This window comes from Delphinapterus leucas, chromosome 2 (assembly GCF_059928025.1).
Source record: "Delphinapterus leucas isolate spDelLeu-1000000601 "Yukka" chromosome 2, BTC_Dleu_Yukka2, whole genome shotgun sequence".
Lineage (NCBI taxonomy): Eukaryota > Metazoa > Chordata > Mammalia > Artiodactyla > Monodontidae > Delphinapterus > Delphinapterus leucas.
Genome location: NC_143130.1, coordinates 120681124 through 120702325, shown reverse-complemented (window position 1 = coordinate 120702325; position 21202 = coordinate 120681124). Strand labels below are relative to the sequence as shown.

Here is a 21202-nt window from a genome sequence, read left to right as displayed (position 1 = left end):
TTTATCTGGTTTCAGATTCTCCACTGCAACTAATCTTTAAGAAACTACCACTTGTGGAGTTTTGGTGTATTAACAAAGACGACCATCCATAACTATGTAAAAAAAAGGTTATTAAAATGAGTCCCTTCTAATCTGTATCAGACTAGACTTACTTAATATACTTCAACCAAAAGAACACATACAACAGATTGAATGCAAAAGCAGATATGAGAATCTAGCTCTCTATTAAACCAGATGTTAAAGACATTTGCAAAAAGTGTGAGACAATCCTACTCTTCTCACTGAATTGTTTTGTTTTGCACATTATCTTTTCCTAAAAATATGTTTTATGTTAATGCGTAACAGGCTGGTTATTATTTTAAATGAATGAATAAATAATTTCTGTTTTTCTCAGGTTCAGTTTCTAGTATGGTAAATATTGGTTGATTGAATCCACACAAACAAAAACTCCTTTGGGTCCTTAAAATATTTTTTAAGGGTTTAAAGCCATCCTAAGACCAAAAATTTTGAGTACTTCAAAACCTTCAAGTTTGAGAATTCCTTAAAAAAGAAATTGTGTCTCACCTGTCTTTTATACCTCAAGCACTTAGGACATTGTAGAACTTGTGCAATTATTTGTGAATGAATGAAAGGAAATTATATACATTTTTTCTCTACTATGTAATTAGTCTCTATTTAGAATATTTATTAAACAGTATTGTACTTTGTCTCTTTATATACTGGTCTACTCTATACAATGAGTTCCTCAAGCGCAAGAGCTGTATTTTCTATCTTTGTATCAACCATGTCTAAAACAATGCTCACCACATCATAGGAAAAGGAATGAATGAATTCCTTGATTTTTTTGATAAGTATGAGAGGAAATCATTCCCCATGATGATTCGAAAACAATTATATTTAAAATGGTGGGTACTTGGAAAGATATTGCATTAAGAATGTTCTTTTTTAAAAGAAAATAAATTACATCAAAGAACTAAGAGCACTCTGGCCTGTGGCACTGAGAATGCTCACAGCTGAGGCTGCCATGCTCTAACAGTAGGGTGCCTGGTACCACTTAGAAAGAGCAGGCCCTCTCCAGATGGGTGCTTGCTGGCCACTGCTGCACAGACAAAATCTCAGTCCAGGAAGCATCTACAAGTCTAAGGGATAGGTACAATGAACAGATAGAGTTCTGTTCTCTGACACAGAGCAGGTACCCAAAAAATGTGTTTGGAATTAAAGATACCACAGAGGAGCTTTTTTACCATGGCCAGGTATCAGCTTAAAAGGTATTATACCTCTAAAGAAGTGGGAAGCTTCCTCTTAAAAAGCCAGTGACTAGAAGAGGTCCAGTAATTGCTTGTAAATGTCAAAGCTGAGGGTATGGTTCCTACAGAATTACAAAGCAATTAATATTTTTGCTTAAATGTTTATTCTAAATAATCAAGATGATGTATAAGCTAGGTATATGATAATTGGCCTTTTTCATAGTTTCCTTCAAAATGGAATAATCTTTTCTTAATACTTCATATGAATATTCAGTGAATGGTATTAAGTCAAGTTTATCCTACTAATGAAGATTTCTATTTTTCTGAACCTAACTGATCTTGTATTATCAGTTTACTACACCTATTAGAAACTTACAGTTCAGACGTTTTGATATCTACCTGTAAATGGTGTCACCTAGAGGCAGCTACCCTAGATATCAGTTTTAAGCCCATAGCATATGTGGTAAGGCTTCAAAATTGATTTATCCACATATTGTACCATATATCCTGGGTCTTGAGACAGATGATGAGAATACAGGGGAGAAAAATACATGATCTCAACCCAGAAGCATCTCAAACTCTAGTAGTCAACCATTTGTAGTAACTCTAACATTACAGGATCCATGATTTTTGGCGAAAAGAAAAAATTCAATACGTTTTCTAAACATGATATATTATCCTAAAACTGAATTGTGATCTGAATTTTTATGTGTGTGGAATCATATTTTCAGGAAATAAAGGAGCTTGTTATTTAATGATATCATTTTACAAATCCTTTGTAAAAGACGGATCATCGTGCCATCATTTGTTTTATGTAAATGTGGATTTCTACACACAGGGAGGCACTTCCCATTCACAAAGAATGTGTTCCAGATTGCTTTGAATCCCATAAGTATTTTGCCAATGATGGATGAAAAAGAAGTTCTATTTCTGAAACAAACTTCTGTCACCAAGTGTCCATATTTCTCTACAAAATATGCCCCTTGTCAATGCTTTTCAGAATTCTTCTAGGTAAATAAAGAATAAGGTGATGCTTTCTTAGAAGCTAATAATTTTTAATTAATTCTCCAGCTACCTTCTAGATCTAAATGTCTTTAGACGAGAAGAATTGTTAAAATCTTTTCCTTCTGAAATGAGTTTTGGGCCTTAGCTCCGAAGGTCTATGATAGGCAGCAATGGTGAGCCATAATAGCCAAGACTCTCAATGTGGTATTAGATTAGATGTGCTTAGAGTTAAACATGCCTCTAAAATAAGTCAGAGGAGAATTTTTTTAACTCTCTAGATAAACATTCAAGCAACAGAAGCAGACTATTACTTCAGTATAGGCAAGGAGGATTTTTTATTAAAGACTTTACCATTTGAGGTTCCTTAATACTTATCTGCAGTCCTTGCTCTGCTTGCACTTGCGGTGTTTTTGGCCAGTACACTTTTCCCATTAAAGAAATATCCTTGAAGGAGAAAAAGAAAACAATTAAAATAATGTCAATTTTAAAAATCACTGAGACATATTCTTCAATGCAGTAAAATGCTAGTCAATATGATGCAGTAAGTGAGAAATACAGAACAAAAGATACAATAAAAATATTGTGCCTATTGTTCCAATTTTAAGGCTTTTTAAATTACTGGGCTCTATAGATATATCATCAGATTTAATAAGACAATTAGGTAGTATTAAATCAGATACCATAAAATGCTGCTTTTAAATGGCTGCGCAAGAAAGATAAAATCTAAAGTAAAATTTAATCTAACCAAGAGCGAGAAGGAATATAAATATACTTTAAATGCTAATGGAGGGGACTTCCCTGGTGGTCCAGTGGTTAAGACTCTGTGCTCCCAATGCAGGGGGCCCGGGTTCGATCCCTGGTCAGGGAAATAGATCCCACATGCCACAACTAAGAGCCTGCATGCCACAACTAAAGGAGCCCACATGCCACAACTAAAGATGCCACAGGCCAAAACGAAGATCCCGCACGCGGCAAGAAACTGCATGCCGCAATTAGACCCAGCGCACCCAAATAAATAAATAAATAAATATTTTTTTAAAATGTTAATGGGTAGAACTGTTAGTGTCATTTTTATCATTACTAATGCTAATTGCTATGATATATCCTCAACTCAGTTGCAGTGGTAAAAAGATAGTGCACTACAGTGTCCAACAATGAACAGGAATAAAGAGACCCAGCTCCTGCCCAAATTGTAATGTCACAGACCTGACAGCAACAGGCAAGTTATCTTGCTTCCCTTTACCTCAGTTTTATCATCCTTAAAATGGATGCTCATGACTTTTTAAGGTTCCTTTCTCCTCTAGCCTTTTAGTAATGTCAGTAGCAAAATATAAGCATTCCTTGTACTTTAAAATACTGCTTTTCTAACTTTGCTTAATTAAAAAGATTCAACTGAGGTTACTAGCTTCTACTTCTGCTCACTTGTCAAAAATAACTACAAAACTAGACAAAATATAAGGACAACTCTTTTAGGGTTGGACAACAGGCAGTGCAAGACTATAATGACTAAGAGAATGGAAACAAAAAAGGCTAAGAGCTAAATCACCCCAGATTTCTGCCTTACACAATTTCCAGACCACAGCACAAGGAGAGAGAAATCACACAGAGCACAGGTATCTCACTGAGTTAAAGAGACAGAAATTAGAGTAAGGAAAAGACAAAGAGGGTAGAATTTGTAGGGCACATTATGGGGAGGAGGGAGCTGCATAGAGAATGAGCTCCAGAAATCTGCATAGAATCCTTGAGTCTTTGGCTGAACACCAATCTGCTTGTACAATGGTGAAACCCATGAGGCCAGACAAAGAAAAACTGCCGGGGGAAAAAAAGCAATTACCAAAGAACCGAAGCCACAATTCCCAGAGCTCACACAGTGCTAGGAGTCATTAGATCTCCCACCAGACATTCTTAATACATGGTATTGGGTTGGCCAAAAAGTTTGTTTGGGTTTTTCCGTAAGATCTTATGGAAAAAACCGAATGAACTTTTTGGCCAACCCAATACATTCATTACAAACCTCAGACGGATCATACATTAGTCCTAGAGTAACAGGTTCTCTGGACATTGACAATACTTTAAAATAATACTTAAAAAGATCAAGCTGATCTTCAAGTAGCTTAACTGCCTAACAGAACAAACTCTGACCCTTTGTAAAGGAAGAAAACAAAATCCAGTACTCTACAACGTAAAATTTGCAATGTTCAGCACCTAATCAAAGTTACTAGTCATATGAAGAGGCATGAGTATGTAATACATAACCAGAAGAAGAAAACAGAAAAAGACCCAGAAATAGCAGAGACATTGGAATTAAGAAATAAGGATCTTGAAACTTCTAACATAAATATTATAAATTTCAAAGATGTAAACATACTGAGGAGCAAATGTAAGATAAAAAACAGAATCAAATGGAATGTCCAGATAAAATGTCCACTATCTGAAATAAAAATTTCACTGAGTGCCATAAATATCAGAGAAAACACTGCAGAAGAAAAGATCATTTAAAGACATAGCAATAGAAACCATACAAAATAAATCACCTAGAGAAATAAAAATTGAAACAAAATTAACAGTCAAACTGACATATATTTAATTAGAGTCACAGAAAGGAGGGTGTGAAGAGAGCAGAAAATATTTGTACAAAAAATAGCCAACATTTTTCTAAATTTGATAACAACTATAAACCCCTGGTGCAAAAAGCTCCATGAACCACAAGCAAAAACACACAAAGAACACTGCACCAAGTACATTATAATCAAAATGAAAAGAAAAAAACAACAGTAATACAGGAAAAAATCTTAGTAGCATCCAGAGAAACAATAAGTACAAAGACATAAAGAATTACTGGCAACTAATTACCACAAATTAATACTGCAGGTTTCGTGTCAGAACAGTGCAAGACAGAAGACAATAAAGCAACATATTTAGAATACCTGTACTGAAAGAAAACAACTGTCTACATAGAATACCATATCCAGAAAAAATATCTTTTAAAACTGAAGGTGAAACACTTTTGTAGCAAACACAAGGTGAAAAATTTGTTGCCACCAAACTTGCCCTACAAAAAATGTTAAAGGAAATTCTTCAAGCAGGAGTAAAACTTGAATGCACACAATGAAAATAAATGATAAAATGATTTAAAAAGTGGGTAAATAAAAAAGACTTTTTCCCTTTTTGAAGTTTTAAAAAATATAACAGACTGTTTAAATTAAAAATGATATATTTTGAGATTTATAACTTGTATAGATATGAAGTATACACAAATGAGATCACAATAACAGAAGAAGGGAAAAAGAAGTATACGGCTATAAGTTTCTTATACTATATATGATTTACTGGGATAAGTTAAAATATGCATATTGTAAACCCCATAGCACTCACTAAAACAATAAAACAAAAAGGTAAATAAGCTAACAGTATGAAATAGCATGAAATGCTAAAAATTAATCAAAAGAAGGCAGGTAGAGAGGAAAAAGGGGGCAACGAACAAATGTGACAAATAGAAAGCAAATAGCAAGATATAAATACAAACCCAACCATATCAATACTTGCATGTAAATGGTACTAACCACTCCAATTAAAAGACAAAGATTGTCACACTGCAGAAAAAACAAGATCCTACTATATGATTGCTATGGGAAACCTACTTTAAGTATAAAGACACAAATAGGTTAAAAGTAAAAGGATGAAGGAAAATATAACATGCAAACACTAGCATAAGAAAACTGGCATGGCTATATTAACATCAGACAAGGCAGACTCCAAAACATGAAGTATTAGAAGGAAAAATCGGATCACTGCATAATAAAAAAAAAGAGTCAAGTGCCTCAGAAGACATATAGTATGCACTGATGACAAAGCTACAAAGGGCATAAAACAAAAACTAAAAGAACTGAAAACAGAAGCAGAAAAATTCACTATTATAGTTAGATATTTCAAACAAAGACTATCTGGCTCCAGAGACTACACTTTTTACAAATATAAAAACTAAACAGCTAATTTTAAATGTGAAATCCTACAAAAAATTCTTCACCACCTTTTAGCTTTATAAATACATCATTAAAGTATAAAAACATGACAACAATGAACACCAAATTCAGGATATTGTTCACATCTGAGGTGGAAGAGAATTACTGGAAAGAGGGTACAAAGGGGGCCTCTACTTTACTTGTAATTTTCTATTTATTTAAACAATCTGAAGTGAATATGGTAAAAAAAAGAAATAAATTTTGAGAAATCTGAGTGAAGAGTATGTGTTCTACAATTGAAATATATCATGATTAAAAAAAGATATTTCTCCACATATTAAGGTAGGTAACATAAAAATGTCAAAAATGGATAAAAACATCTTAATAAAGAAACCTACAGCTTACATCACTTGTAAACATAAATGCAAAAATCCCCAATTAAAATATTTGCAAATCTAATCAGCATATTTAGAAACAATGCATCTTGACAAAGGAAATTTTTCCCCAAAATGGATGGATAACTCATTGCCAATTTATGAGATTAACAGATTAACATGGAAATTCATATGATCCTTTCAATAACTGCTTACAAAAATCATCAATAAAATTCAACCTATTTCTGAGTTAAAAGTAACTAGAAATATATTAATTAGACCATATATTTGGTGGAAAAAAGAAAATCAATTGAAAAACTATCAGACCAGAGTAGAGGTAAAAGGCATGTCTAACAAATTCAACAAATGAAATTTCATACCAGCAATAACCGGTTAAGATCCCATTCTCAAAATAAAAGTTAGCTATTAATATAAGCAATGAAATGAATGAATCTCAAAACCATTGTGTTGAGCACAAAAGGCCAGGTTAAAAGGGCATCAAAATGGCCAAAAACAGCCTCTCCAAACTACCCAATAAAATAAGTGTGAAGACAAAAATATATGAAAATTTAAAGTATTTGTCTAATAAGTCCAATGTCCTTCTTCAATGACAGTTTCTATTAATTTTTTTCTGTGTCTGGGCCATATTTTCTTGTTTATCTCTGTGCCTCATAATTTATTGTTGAAAGACTTATAGTAACCTAAGGAGCACTTGTTCATCAAAGACTAATGAATCTCAGTAAGAACAATTAGTTTTTTACTGTTGTAACTTTCTATTCCCATACTCTACTGTCCAGCTCAGCTGTAGCCTTGAAAAAGAAAGATAACAATAAAATAAATATTTTAGTGACTAGGCCATATAAATGTATAGTTTGATTGTTCTGAGTCAGTCTCAGCCTATCAGTAGTGATGCTATCACCTAGAAATGCTTGTGAGCACTCAACTGGGCTCATACTATTTGTGTCAAGCCCCCACAGACATTTCTCTGACTGGAGGCACCATTATGGTTGCAAGGTATACCTCAGCAAAACCATCTGGGAACTTTGAAAAGTCAGGCTTATTATTTATGAGTCCTGAAAGATACACAGCATACCTGGGGCCACACAGTGAGATCACAGGCAGATAGAGAGAGGGGGGTGGGGGGAGAATGGACCTGGGGTTCTGACTTTATTAGTATAAAGGGTGGGGTGCCCAGGGTTTTACAGGTTCACTCACTATTGATGAATTTAAAACATAAGGGTGGGAATCAAAGTGTTCAGTCAAGCAGTCAGTTATCTAGATCAACCAGAGATTTCCAAAAGGGGAAACGTCATGGGTGAGGCGGTCTGGCTCTTAATCTAGTTGTGTAGCTGGCAATGTGTTTATTCAAGATGGATGTCTTTGAATTGGATGCCTCAGGAATCAAAAGTTTAATGTTAGGCAATTACATTAAAATCAAAAAAGCTAATTGTCAGGCGCTTACACTGCACTGAAGTACATACCAATGGCTGTGCACATGCTCAGAAAAGAGCTAGAAGCCCTAAGTTTTCACATCTGACTGACCTTGAGGCTGTAGGCAAGCTGGAAGTGAGGGCTAGTGCAGAGTTCTAAACTGCCTACCTGGGCACTGAAGGTGTGTCCCAACACACAAAAGAGCCCCTTAGCAAAAACTGAAAGACATTGGTTCCACGCATTCAAGGAAATCTATATTCAGTCATCACCTGATCACTAAGCTTAGCAAGCAGAGACTTCAGTGGCCATACATGACTACAAATACAGACTTTACAAAATTAGTTCAAGAAAGCCACTAAAATTTTTTAAATGATAACAATAAAAATAAGAACTACAACAGCAAAACAACAACAAACCCTGGGGGGGGAGAAGGAGGACCTTATTTCCACAATTATCACATTATATTATTTTAAATGACCGATTTATAACAAAAAATATGAGATATGCAAAGAACAAAGAAAGTATGGCTCAACACAGGAAACAAGACAATCAAAAGAACCATCCTTGGGGAAGCGCAGATGTTGGACAAAGACTTTAAATCACCATGTCTAAACAACTGAAGGCAAGTATGACAATAATGTCTCATCAAACAGACAACATCAATAAAGAGACAGAAGTTATAAACATGAACCAAATAGAAATTCTGAAAAGTTCATTAACTGAAATGAAAAATTCAATAGAGGTGCTCAGTAGAAATTTGAGCAGACTGAGAAGAAAAATTGGTGAACATGAAGATAGGTCAGTTGAGGTTATTCAGTCTGAGGAACAAAAAGAAAAAGTAATGAAGAAAACTGAACAGAGCCCTAGAGACCTGTGGGACACCATCAAGCAAAATGGGAGTTCCAAAAGAAGAGGGGAAGGCAGAAAGGATACTGGAAGAAATAATGGCAGAAAATTTCCCTGGTGAAATCATCTACATATCAAAGAAGTTAAGCACACCATAACCAAACTGTCAAACTATTCAAAAACAAAGAGAAAATCTTGAAAGCAGCAAGAGAAAAGCAACTCATCACCTATAAGGAATCGTCAGTAAGATCAACAACTGATTTCTCATCAGAAACCATGGTGGTTAAAAGGCAGTGGGATGACATATTCAGAGTGCTAAAAGAAAAAAAATGTCAACCAAGAATTCTAAATCCAGCAAAACTATCCTTCAAAAATGAAGGAGGAATGAAGATATTCCCAAATAAACAAAACTAAGAGAGTTTGTCACTAATATAATTGCCCTACAAGAAACACTAAAGTGAGTCTTCAGGCTGAAATGAAAAGACACTAGACAATAACTCAAATACACATGAAAAATAAAGAGCACTGGTAAAAGTAAATAGGTAAATATATAAGACAATACAAATAAAATTTTTGTAACTTTTCTCTCCTATATGATTTAAAAGAAAAATGAATAAAACAATAATTATAAATATGTGTTGATGGACACATATTGCATTAAAAATGTAATTTACATGACAACAGCATCACAAAGAGTGGGGAACAGAGCTATACAGGAGCAAATTTTTTATATTATTGAAATTAAGTTGTATAAACCTGAATCAGATTATTATGTTAGGATGTTAGTTATAATTTCAAAGGTAACCATTAAGAAAATAAGTTAAAAATATAAAGTAGGGGTTTCCCTGGTGGCTCAGTGGTTGAGAGTCCGCCTGCCGATGCAGGGGACACAGATTCGTGCCCCGGTCCATGAAGATCCCACATGCCGCGGAGCGGCTAGGCCCACGAGCCATGGCTGCTGAGCCTGCGCATCCGGAGCCTGTGCTCCGCAATGGGAGAGGCCACAACAGTGAGAGGCCTGCGTACCGCAAAAAAAAAAAAAAAAAAAAAAATATATATATATATATATATATATATATAAAGTAAAATAAATAGGGGATAAAAACAGTACAAAAAGAAACCTACAGCTTTTCATACTTTTCATTAGTTCAACATTTTAGAAAACCATACCATGGGTACTGAAGAAGATTACACTACAGTGAAATAGAGATTCCATAGTGAAAGCTTACTAGAACCAGGAAGTGAAACTCAGAGCTTGGCAAGTCAACCTACTCAATAGATAGGGCTCTGAAAAACAGTGCAAGGTAAAAGAAGCCCACAAACGCATTCAGTTCATAAACTTCTAGACTTTTTTTTAAGGTCATATAATTTTAATGATTTTTAAAAATTTTTTATTTTATATTAGAATAAACTTCTAGATTTAAAGAACATATTCATTTCATGAATAAAGAGAAAAAGGCAACTTAAGGCCTATGGAAAACCATTGCAGGATAAGGGAAAAGAGACAACACTCTGAAATACCAAAGGAATAAATTTTTTTAAATTGTGTGATGTGCTCAAAAGATGCAAGAAGATATGAATTCTGCCAAAAAATATAGAAATCCATGCAGAGTAAAGATACTGAGTTGAAACTGCAAGATAAAAATGAAACAAACTGAATCAACTAAGAAGGTTCGCAGAAAAATAAAATGCAATAATAGTATTAAAATATTTAAATACATCTTAAAAAGCAGATTTTAAAATATGTTAATGAAAAAAATCAAATCAGATGGTAGAGGACAAATTATAAGGTCTTCCAAAATATAGAGGAAAATGACCAAAGGGCGATGGGGGGGATGGAGGTGGAAGCAATGGGAAGATAGTAATAAAATCAGAGAAAATGAAGAGACAATGTGAGGATAAATGATGTTTTTTTAATGTAAAAGTAAATAAAAGCAAAAATGAGTAGCTGGATACAAAATGATTTAACTGATTTTTTAAAAAGGTATAGGTAAGTTAAAAGGGTTTGCGTTGTCACGTTCCAGGGGAAAAAAATCAGTGAAAATAAAAGCACACCTAAACATATGCTATAAAATATTTAATTAGAAATGTAGCAGATGTGTAAGTTTGTGCCCAGAAAAAGATATTCTGACAGATTCTGGAAGCAAATGCTGACCTGTCGGCAGAGTTCCTAATGGTCAATTTGGGCAGGAAATGCAGAGAGGGTTTAAGGCAGACAACAGTGGGAAGGTTGGATGATTAGGAAAACAGTGGAATCTGTCTCAGACACTGGTGCCTGGTCTTTAGAAGCTTCTACAGACAGAAGCTAAAGGAACACTTCACAGGTGATTCCATGAACCTAAGAGACACACAAAGAACTCCTTGACAATGAGCCTACACAAGAGAGAACAGGGACATCCTCTCCTTTTGGCTCAGAACTCTGCATGTCTCCTTTGCAGTGGGGATCACAGATATACTCAGCTCAGAAAACCCACCATACATGAAACAACCTTCGAGAAAAATTATTGGAAGATGCAATTAAGTGCTCCAAAATAAAAAGTTAAAGTATAAAAACAGATGAGTAAAAGTGGTATGCAATGAAACTTTAAACATAAATAATAGTCTAAATAAGTTTTAAATGGCTAACAAAACTGAATGTAAATGTCAAGAATTACATTTTAAAATACAAGCAAACTACTAAAACCGACCTAAGAGAAAGCAGAAAATTTGATCAGACCTATAGCAAGAGATTGAATCAGTAACCAAAAACCTTCCAACAGGGCTTCCCTGGTGGCGCAGTGGCTGAGAGTCCGCCTGCCGATGCAGGGGACACGGATTCGTGCCCCAGTCCAGGAAGATCCCATGTGCCGCGGAGCAGCTAGGCCCGTGAGCCATGGCTGCTGAGCCTGCGTGTCCGGAGCCTGTGCTCCACAACGGGAGAGGCCGCAACAGTGAGAGGCCCGCGTACTGCAAAAAAATAAATAAATAAAATAAAAAAATAAAAACCTTCCAACAAATTAAAGTCCAGGACCAGATGGTTTCACTGGTGAATTCTACCAAACAATCTTTCTCAAACTTTTCAAAAAACAGAAGAAGAGGAAACACTTCCTGACTCATTCTGTGAGGCCAGCATAACTCTGATACCAAAGCCAGAGAGAGACATTACAAGAAAAGAAAACTATAGACAATTTTTGTTATGAATATAGATGCAAAAATCCTCAACAAATTACTGGCAAACTGAACCAGCAGCAAATTTTAATGATTATAAGACATGACCAAGTGGGGTATATCCCAAGTGTGCAAGAATGGGTCAACACAAAAAGCAATCATTGTAATACACCCCATTAATAGAATGAAGGGGAAAAAAAAAACAAACATGATCACCTCAATTGTTACAGAAAAAGGATCTGACAAAGTCCAAAACCCTTTTGTGGTTAGGACAAAAACAAAAAACACTCAAAAAACTGGGAATAGAATGGAACTTCCTCAACTTGACAAAGGATATTTATGAAAAACCAAGAGCTAACATTATACTCAATGGTAAAAGACTGAAAGTTTTCCCCCTAATATCAGGAACAATGATGCCCAATTTCACCACTTCTATTCAACATAGTACTGGAAACTCTAGTTGAAGGAATTAGGCAAGAAAAAGAAATAAAAGGCATCCAAATTGCACAAGAAGAAGTAAAATTATCTTTATTCACAGATGATATGATCTTATATATAGAAAACCATAAATAATACCAAAAAACTATTAGAGCTAATAAATAAATTCATTAAAGTTGCAGGTACAATATAAAAATATTTTAAAGTATTAAATTTCTATACACTAACAATGAACAATCTAAAAATGAAATTAAGAAAACTTTCCATTTACAATAGCGTCGATGAGAATAAAATACTTAGGAATAAATTTAACCAAGTAGACACAAGACTTCTATAAAACATTGCTGAAAGAAATTAAAGAAGACCTAAATAAAAGAAAAAACATCACAGGTTCATGGATGGGAAGACTTAATATTAAGATGACAAGATTCCCCATAGCAATCTACAGATTCAATGCAATCTGTATCAAAATCCTAAAGGCCTGTTTTTGCAGAAATAGAAAAGCTGATCCAAAAATTCAAGTTGAATTGAAAAGGACCCTGAATTGGCAAAACAATCTTGAAAAAGAAAAATAAAGTTGGTGCACTCACACTTCCCTATTTCAAAACTTACTATCAAGCTATGGTAACTAAAAACTGTGGTGCTAGCATAAGGACAGACATCTAAATCAATGGAATAGGACTGAAAGTCCTGAAATAATCTCATCCAACTGTTAATGTTTACAAGGGTCCCAAGATCATTCAAAGGGGTATAAATCATCTCTTCAGATAGTGCCAGGACAACTGGATATCAACATGGCTCCCCGTCTCACATGTTATACAAAAATTAACTCAAAATAGATCAAACACCTAAGCGTAAGAACTGTAAAATTATTAGAAGAAAACGTAAGGGTAAATCTTCATGACCTTGGATTTAGTAATAGATTTTCAGAAATGACACTAAAAGCGTAAGAAAAAAAAATTTGGACTTCATCAAAATTAAAAATTTTCATGCATCAAAAAGTGAAAAGAGGGCTTCCCTGATGGCACAGTGGTTGAGGGTCCTCCTGCCGATGCAGGGGACACGGGTTAGTGCCCTGGTCCAGGAAGATCCCACGTGCCGTGGAGCAGCTGGGCCCATGAGCCATGGCCGCTGAGCCTGCGTGTCCAGAGCCTGGGCTCCATGACGGGAGAGGCCACAAAAGTGAGAGGCTCTATAGAACGGGAGAACAACCTATTTACAAATCATTTATCTGATAAGGGTATGTATCCAGAATATAAAAAGAACTCTGAGAACTCAACAAAAACAAAAAAAATCCCAATTAAAAAATGGGCAAACGATCTCAGCTTGAAGTTAATAATACTCTTTGGCAATAACACTAGTAATTTTGAAGTTGAGGAAAAGCAAAAGGAGGTAATCAAAGGAGCTGTCCTGATTATTTAGCTTAAGAATTTCCCTCCCTCCCTCTTCCTACCCATTGTAACTCTCCTGACCACCCCACTCTCTCTGACCTTAATCTAATACTAATCATTCTTTGGTGTCAATGACTTCAGCATTTCTCACACAAGTATGCTTTTCCTCTCAGAATCACTTGTTCATCATTAATATTATAATATTACCATGCAACAGAAAACCGTCTAGTGTTCTTTCCTTTGGCACAGCCTTGACACTAATATGCAATAAAAATATTCCGGGAGTTGAAGCACTAACTCTCTGCTTTACAAAACCCTGTGATTTATTTAGTGAAAGTGAGAAGGAAATCACAGGAGAGAAGATAGCCAATAAATTTTCATTTTTATACAGTCAAAAAAAAATGTGCAAAGGACTTGAATAGACATTCCTCCAAAGAAGATATACAAATAGCCAACAAGCATATGAAAAGATATTCATTAGGGAAATAAAAATCACAATGAAATACAGGGACTTCCCTGGCAGGCCAGTGGTTAAGATTCTGCAGGGTGCGGGTTTGATCCCTGGTTGGGGGACTAAGATCCTGCATGCCACGCAGTGCAGCCAAAAAAAAAATCAAAATGAAATAGCACTTCACACCAGATAGGATGCTATAATAGGAAGAAAAAACAGACAACAACAAAAGCTGGTGAGGATGTGGAGAAATTAGAACCCTTATACATTGCTGGTGGGAACGTAAAGGGTGCAGCCACAATAAAAAAGTTTGGTGGTTACTCAAAAACTTAAACATAGAATTACCATATGATCCAGCATTTCCACTTTTAGAAAAATGCCCCAAAGAATTGAAAGCAGGTATTCAAACAGACATTTGTACATCAGTGTTCTTAGTAACACTATTCACAATTGCCAAAGGGTGGAAATAACCTGAATGCCTATCAACTGACAATGGAATATTATTCAGCAAAAAAAAAGAAGCACTAATACATGCTAAAAACATAAATGAACCTCAAAATTATTATGTTAATTGAGACACCAGACACAAAAGGTCATATATTGCATGATTCCATTTATATGAAACATCCAGAAGAGGTAAATCCCTTGAGACAGAAAACCAACTTGTGGTTGCCAGGGGCTGGAGAGGGGCAGTAGATGCAGAGTGACTGCTTAATGCATGTGGGATATCCTTTGGGGATGATGAAATCATTTTGGAACCAGATGGAGGTGATAGTTGCTCAACATCGTGAATGTACTAGATGCCACTAAATTGTGAACTTTAAGGTGGTTAATTTTATGTTATGTGAATTTCACCTCAATGTGAAAAAAAAAGTGATTGGGTTTGATGAGCACCTGAAAATATTCCCTGCTCCTTCAACACTTCCTTATATAGCAATAAAATTTATACTTGATAATTCTAAGACATTGTCCAATAACAAAAGAACTTATTTTGCTTGTCTGTATTATAGTAAATTTATAGAAATAAAATTCACATTTGACGTTTTTAAAAGACATGTAATGTGAAAAATAATGATTTATTGATAACAATTTAGTTAGTGTTAGATCGAAATTTTAACATAAATTTAGTAACATACATGAATGTGGAGGTAACAGGTAAGAGTTATTACCATGGTAGTCTCAAGTGAGAATCACATGGGAAGGCACTGTGATAAGATGAATGAGTACACATGCTTTGTAGTCAAACTGCTTCAATTCAAATCTTCACTCAGTCACTTTAGGGCAGACTTGAACAAGTTACTTAATCTCTCTGGGCCTTGGTTTCGTAAAATGGAGATAATAATAGTACATATCTCTTATGCTTATTGTGAGGAATAAATAATACATGGAAAAAAAATCTTATATGTAATAATAGCTACTACTGTTCACATTGGAATAAAAAAAAATAAGGATGCCTATTGTCACCATCACCATTTGTTATTATACTGGAAATTCTAGATATGAAATAAATAAAACATAAGATTGTAAGAATAATTTAACCAAATTACTGTGATTTAAAGAGGCTATGACTATATGCCTAGAACCCCCAAAAGAATCTATTGCAAAAGTATTAGAAATAGTGTTATTTAGACATAAAATCAATTCACAAAAACCAAATTTAGAAAACGAGAAAAGGAACAAAAGTCACAAAAAGCAACAAAAAATATAAACTACCAAAACAGTGCCTTAACAAATGTGAGGAAAACTAAAAAACTTTACTGAGATATAAAAATTGCCTTGAATCAGAAATCTTGGACTTAGGACTCAGAATAAAAGCAAAGATAATTCTTTAAAGAAACGCAATTAGTATTTTGCCTAACATGTATTAATTCTATTTTGTCTCCCCAACTGAGTCAGAAACTATAAGGAGTAGCATTGTTCTGCATCTTTCACAGGGTCTGGCACACTGTTGAACAAATGTTTTAAAATTTGAAAATGTATACAGCCATGAGCAGTCCAGCTTCACAATCCTAGATACATTTTTCATGTGTTTCTCAGGGAAGTTTCAACCTGTTGTGTCTAACTTAGAATCCAAAATGTCAGAGCTGGAAGGAACTTGAAAGATTAGGAAAGTCTGAAGGAAGCCCAAATTTCACAGACATTGAAACCAGAGCTTTAAGCCCCAAAGCGTGCGGGGTAGTATTCAAAACAAACAGAGTCCGTGGTCTTTCCCCTAAACTGCTTCCAGCAGATGGACCAGCAACAGAAGCAGCAGTGTTCCGCTGGCCTGTTAGGCAGGGCCAGTATTTTTTCAATCATCTTTTAAAAGTGATGGGGAGGGCTTCCCTGGTGGCGCAGTGGTTGAGAGTCCGCCTGCCGATGCAGGGCACACGGGTTCGTGCCCCGGTCCGGAAAGATGCCACATGCCGCGGAGTGGCTGGGCCCGTGAGCCATGGCAGCGGAGCCTGCGCGTCTGGGGCCTGTGCTCCACAACGGGAGAGGCCACAACAGTGAGAGGCCCGCGTACCGCAAAAAAAAAAAAAGTGATGGAGAGAGCAACTTCCCCCTACTCTTCCTCAAGCAATCCAGTTCTCCCCAAGTGACGCTTGCTGCTAAGATAGAGGCCAAAGTGTATTTCTACCACATACTCTTTTATGGTTTCGTCAGCACTTATTCAAGGTGCACGGCCTTTAAATAACTCACTATGAAGTTCAAGTTTCAGAAAGAAGGAAAGAAAAGACATTTTTATGGCCCTAAGCAAATACTTGTCCACACAGGTTATTTTCTTGAGAAGCTGCCCTGATTTGCATTGACTTTCTCTTGCTTCCCGCAGGCAAAACCCTGCCGGCATTGGCCTGTAGAATCCTGCTTACAGGCACAAGAATGTGTCAGAGCTGCTTTGCATTCATTCTTAACCACATTTGACTTTTTTTTTAATTAAACATTTTATATGATTGTTCTGGATGGCTGGCCCCTGTATTCAGTAAACTGTCAGTTCTAAAAAATATGATTTAAAAAAACTGAACCGGAATGGCAGCCATATAAATGTAAACATCAAAATTGCTACAGACACTATCTATAACTAAGTATGTATGGTAGCTTTTCCACAAAGTCCTAACAGAATAATGTCCATTACTTAAGACTGTTCAAAAATATATATTTCCAGAATACAGTGTTTCAAGTGGATTTTCACTTCTTATATCACATTTCTGATAGGTGCTATATACTATAAAATTATATAGTGTTTTTAGAAAAAAATTATTGAAGTATTCATAAAAGGCTTGTTTAATCCAGGTCATCTAAAACAGAGGCAATCAATAAAATATCTTCAGAATATGATAAAGCCTACAGTCAAGTAACACACTATCCTTTACTCCCTGACATTCTTACTAGGGAAGACAACACAAAATCTGGGCTTTTCCTTTCAGAAGCCTATAAATAAATTTTAGTTAATATGCCTGCTTCTAGCTTATAGTATCTGCTGTATCAGATATGACATTCCTTTGAATTAAGCACCAACTATTTAGTGAGTTATAGCCAGCTATGTGACAGCTCTATGCTACAGAGCATCAAGGCTAGGAATCCCTGAGAAATATGAGGCAAGATGCTTTTCTTCAAGAAGTTTACAGTCTAGGGACTTCCCTGGTGGTGCAGTGGTTAAGAATCCGCCTGCCAATGCAGGGGATATGGCTTCGAGCCCCAGTCCAGGAAGATCCCACATGCCACAGAGCAACTAAGCCCGTGCGCCACAGTTGCTGAGCCTGCTCTCTAGAGCCCGCAAGCCACAACTACTGAGCCCACGAGCCACAACTACTGAGCCCACGTGCCACAACTACTGAAGCCTGTGCACCTAGAGCCTGTGCTCTGCAACAAAGAGAAGCCACCGCAATGAGAAGCCCGCGTACCACAAGTGAAGAGTAGCCCCCGCTCCCCGCAACTAGAGAAAGCCCGCACGCAGTAGTGAAGACACAACCCAGCCAAAAATTAATTAATTAATTTTTTTTTAAGTTTACAATCTAGTTAGAGAGCTGAAAATAAGAGACTAGAAACAATGTTTTTTAAAATGCAAAGCAATGTATTCAATCAAGCATAATTATTATGCACAGGCTCCAAGTTCAGTAGGGATTTAGTTTATATAGAGAGATGAGGATAAGTGTATAAATACAAGAAAATGCACCAGTTCCAATTATGCCATTGGGAAATAAAATTGGGGAAGAGCTGGGTTCTTGGGTTGGAAGGGCAGAGGAAGAGGGAAGTGACAATGGCGGTTCTCATTTCATGTCTTAATATAAGACCGCCTGAAAATATGTGCTTGTGTCAATTCGTTTTGAAAGTTCCTATATCCCTCTTTTGTTTACTTAGTCAACAGGAATCTATAAAACTGGAACTTTCAAGACACAAACTGAAGAAGGATGAAAACATATTTGTTATGGTTTCTTTCAGTTTTCACTGTTCTAAATCAAATAATAAGTTCAATTAATTTTCTTTAATGTTTTCTATTGTAAAATCATTCAAACATTTTTAACTAAAATAAAACTCAGCAAGTTACTACACAGCTAACCTATCTCTAACGTTCAGCAAAAACATTCGTAGTACCATTTGCAGATCTTATTACAAAAAGGCTCTGATAACCAGTGTCCCAGATGGTCCCCAATGATTTCCATCTGGTGGTAATCATGCCCTTCAGTAGTCTCCTACTCAGTGAATACGGCGGACCTGTGTCATTAGTAAACTAGAGGGGAAATGACAGTGTGTAGCTTTATCATATAAGATACGGCAGCTCCAACCTTGCTCTCTCTTAGAACACTAGCTCTAGGGGAAGCCAGCTGCCATGTCATGAGGACACTCACGCAATCCTATGGAGAGGTCCACACGATAAGGAATTGAGGTCTCCCAGAAACAGCCAGCACCTAACAGCTAGTCTTGTGATTGAGGTACCCTTAAAGTGGATCCTCCAGACCCAATCAAGTCTTCAAATAATGGCAGCCCCCAACAAGATCTTGACCACAATCCCATGACCTTGAGCCAGAATCATCCAGCTAAGCTGCACCTGAAGTCCTGACCCACAGAAACTATGTGAAATAATACATATTCATTGTTTTAAGCTGCTAAGCTTTGGGGTGATTTGTTACAAAGAAATAAACAACTTAAAAAGGCACTAAAGGTAAAACTCTAGCTCTTCAGATATTTCATGGCATTTCCTAGAGAACCTAAGATCTCAAGATCTCAAAACAATTACAATTCTTTATTTAGGTAATTATGCGTTTTCTTCCTTATTACCTATAATTACATAATTTTTCTTAGCCCTTTTAAAAGATATATATTGTTTAAGAAAGTCCATTAAAAAGTTAAGTATTTTGTGCTAGATCTTTAAGCAATACAAAAAGTATGTGCATTAGCAATAAATACTGGGTGATATTTAACACGCCTTTCTTTGTCCCACATAATTATCCTGTACATCACGAAACATTATCATCTAACATTTCATTACATATGTCAGCAACTTTAAAAGACACATGCTATGCACCATTACTATAGTATTTGTGAAAACCACAGAATTAGAGAGAATAAAAGAGCTTACACACCAAGACCAAGAACACCAAGAACATGGTCCTTTGTCCTATTACTAGGTAAAGTCAATGAAGGAAATTCTGTAACTCCCCTGAGAAACACAAATCTATAAATAATATCCAGCCTATGTTTATATTTTAGGCAATGTATACACCTTCCTTAGTTAAGATGAAGAATGACTAATGTCATCCATAAAGGACAATTAATAATCAGATTTCATTTATCTCTTCCCCATACTAAACTCCAGCTCCTGCAAACTTTTCTCATATGGATCTGGGAGTGGAAATGGTAAGTTTTCAGAAGAATCCATAAGAATATTCTTGAAGCCTCCTCATCTCACACATGATTTAATAACATAAACACTTCAATAATAAAATTCAGGTCTCCAAGAGTAAGCTTATTTTTATTTACAACATTTGACAAATATGTATTTATAGTGACTACTAAGTATGAGGAATTATGTGGGGTGATGTGAGGGATAAAAAGACAAAAGATAAATAATGTTGCCTCCAGGTCATTTACAGTCTTACAAGACAGATTTGGCGTTCATTTGATCCATCCTACTAAAAACAGAAAGACAAGTAAGACTCGATTCTGACCACTTGGGTATTCACAGCCTAGACAAACACATATATTGGTGTGTATGTAAATAACAATAATACGTGTCATAAGAGAGGCAGAAAGTAAATTTGTACCACGGAGTTAGGGCAAGGAGGGGGCAAATTAAATATTTTTAGAATAGAAGGCAGTATTTCCCTAAAGTGGGCTATGAGAGAAAGGTAGGATCTAAATGTGTCTGGGGCATACAAAGGGCATTTCATGTGGAGAAGGACTCTTTGGGCAAATTTTTAGGTCCTTTCTCTTCCTTGGGGGCAGGCACACACATGTCACTTACTGAAGATAAGCAGGGTGAGGATGGAAAAGATCTTCATATTGGCTCCCTCACTTCCCCCACATCTATTTCCAAGGGATGGTAATGAGTCTTTTGGCTGTGTGTGCTCACCTGATTCTCTAAAATGGCTTTTCTGACAAGCAGGATCCAATTCAAAAGGGAAATCACTCTATTCATCTGGTTTATATGAAGTTGTAAGAACTTGTACCAGATTATCTATATCCTTCATTTCCCTCCTCCTACTTTGCAAATTTCTGAAGCAAGAAAGTTCATCTCTGGGGGGAAGCAAGGAGCTTACTCAAGTCATCAAGTGATTCAATCAACATTCTCAGTCGGGAGCATCAGAAACAGACTCTTGCCATACAGGAGGCATTGAAAGACTGGCAAGAGTCACAGAATCAATGGGAGAAGGACCAAAGGAGTCACAGAATCAAGAAGAGAGAAGCATCATAATAGTGTTTCAGCAAG

General features: G+C 35.9%; 1 protein-coding gene across 1 annotated transcript in view; it reads right to left on the bottom strand.

Annotated features, from left to right (window-relative positions):
• TTC6 (tetratricopeptide repeat domain 6) overlaps positions 1-21202 on the bottom strand; it is a 196240-nt gene that overhangs the window by 132448 nt on the left and 42590 nt on the right. The window contains 1 exon segment of the mRNA XM_030763459.2: positions 2604-2696. Coding sequence (XP_030619319.2) covers positions 2604-2696 — 93 coding nt within the window.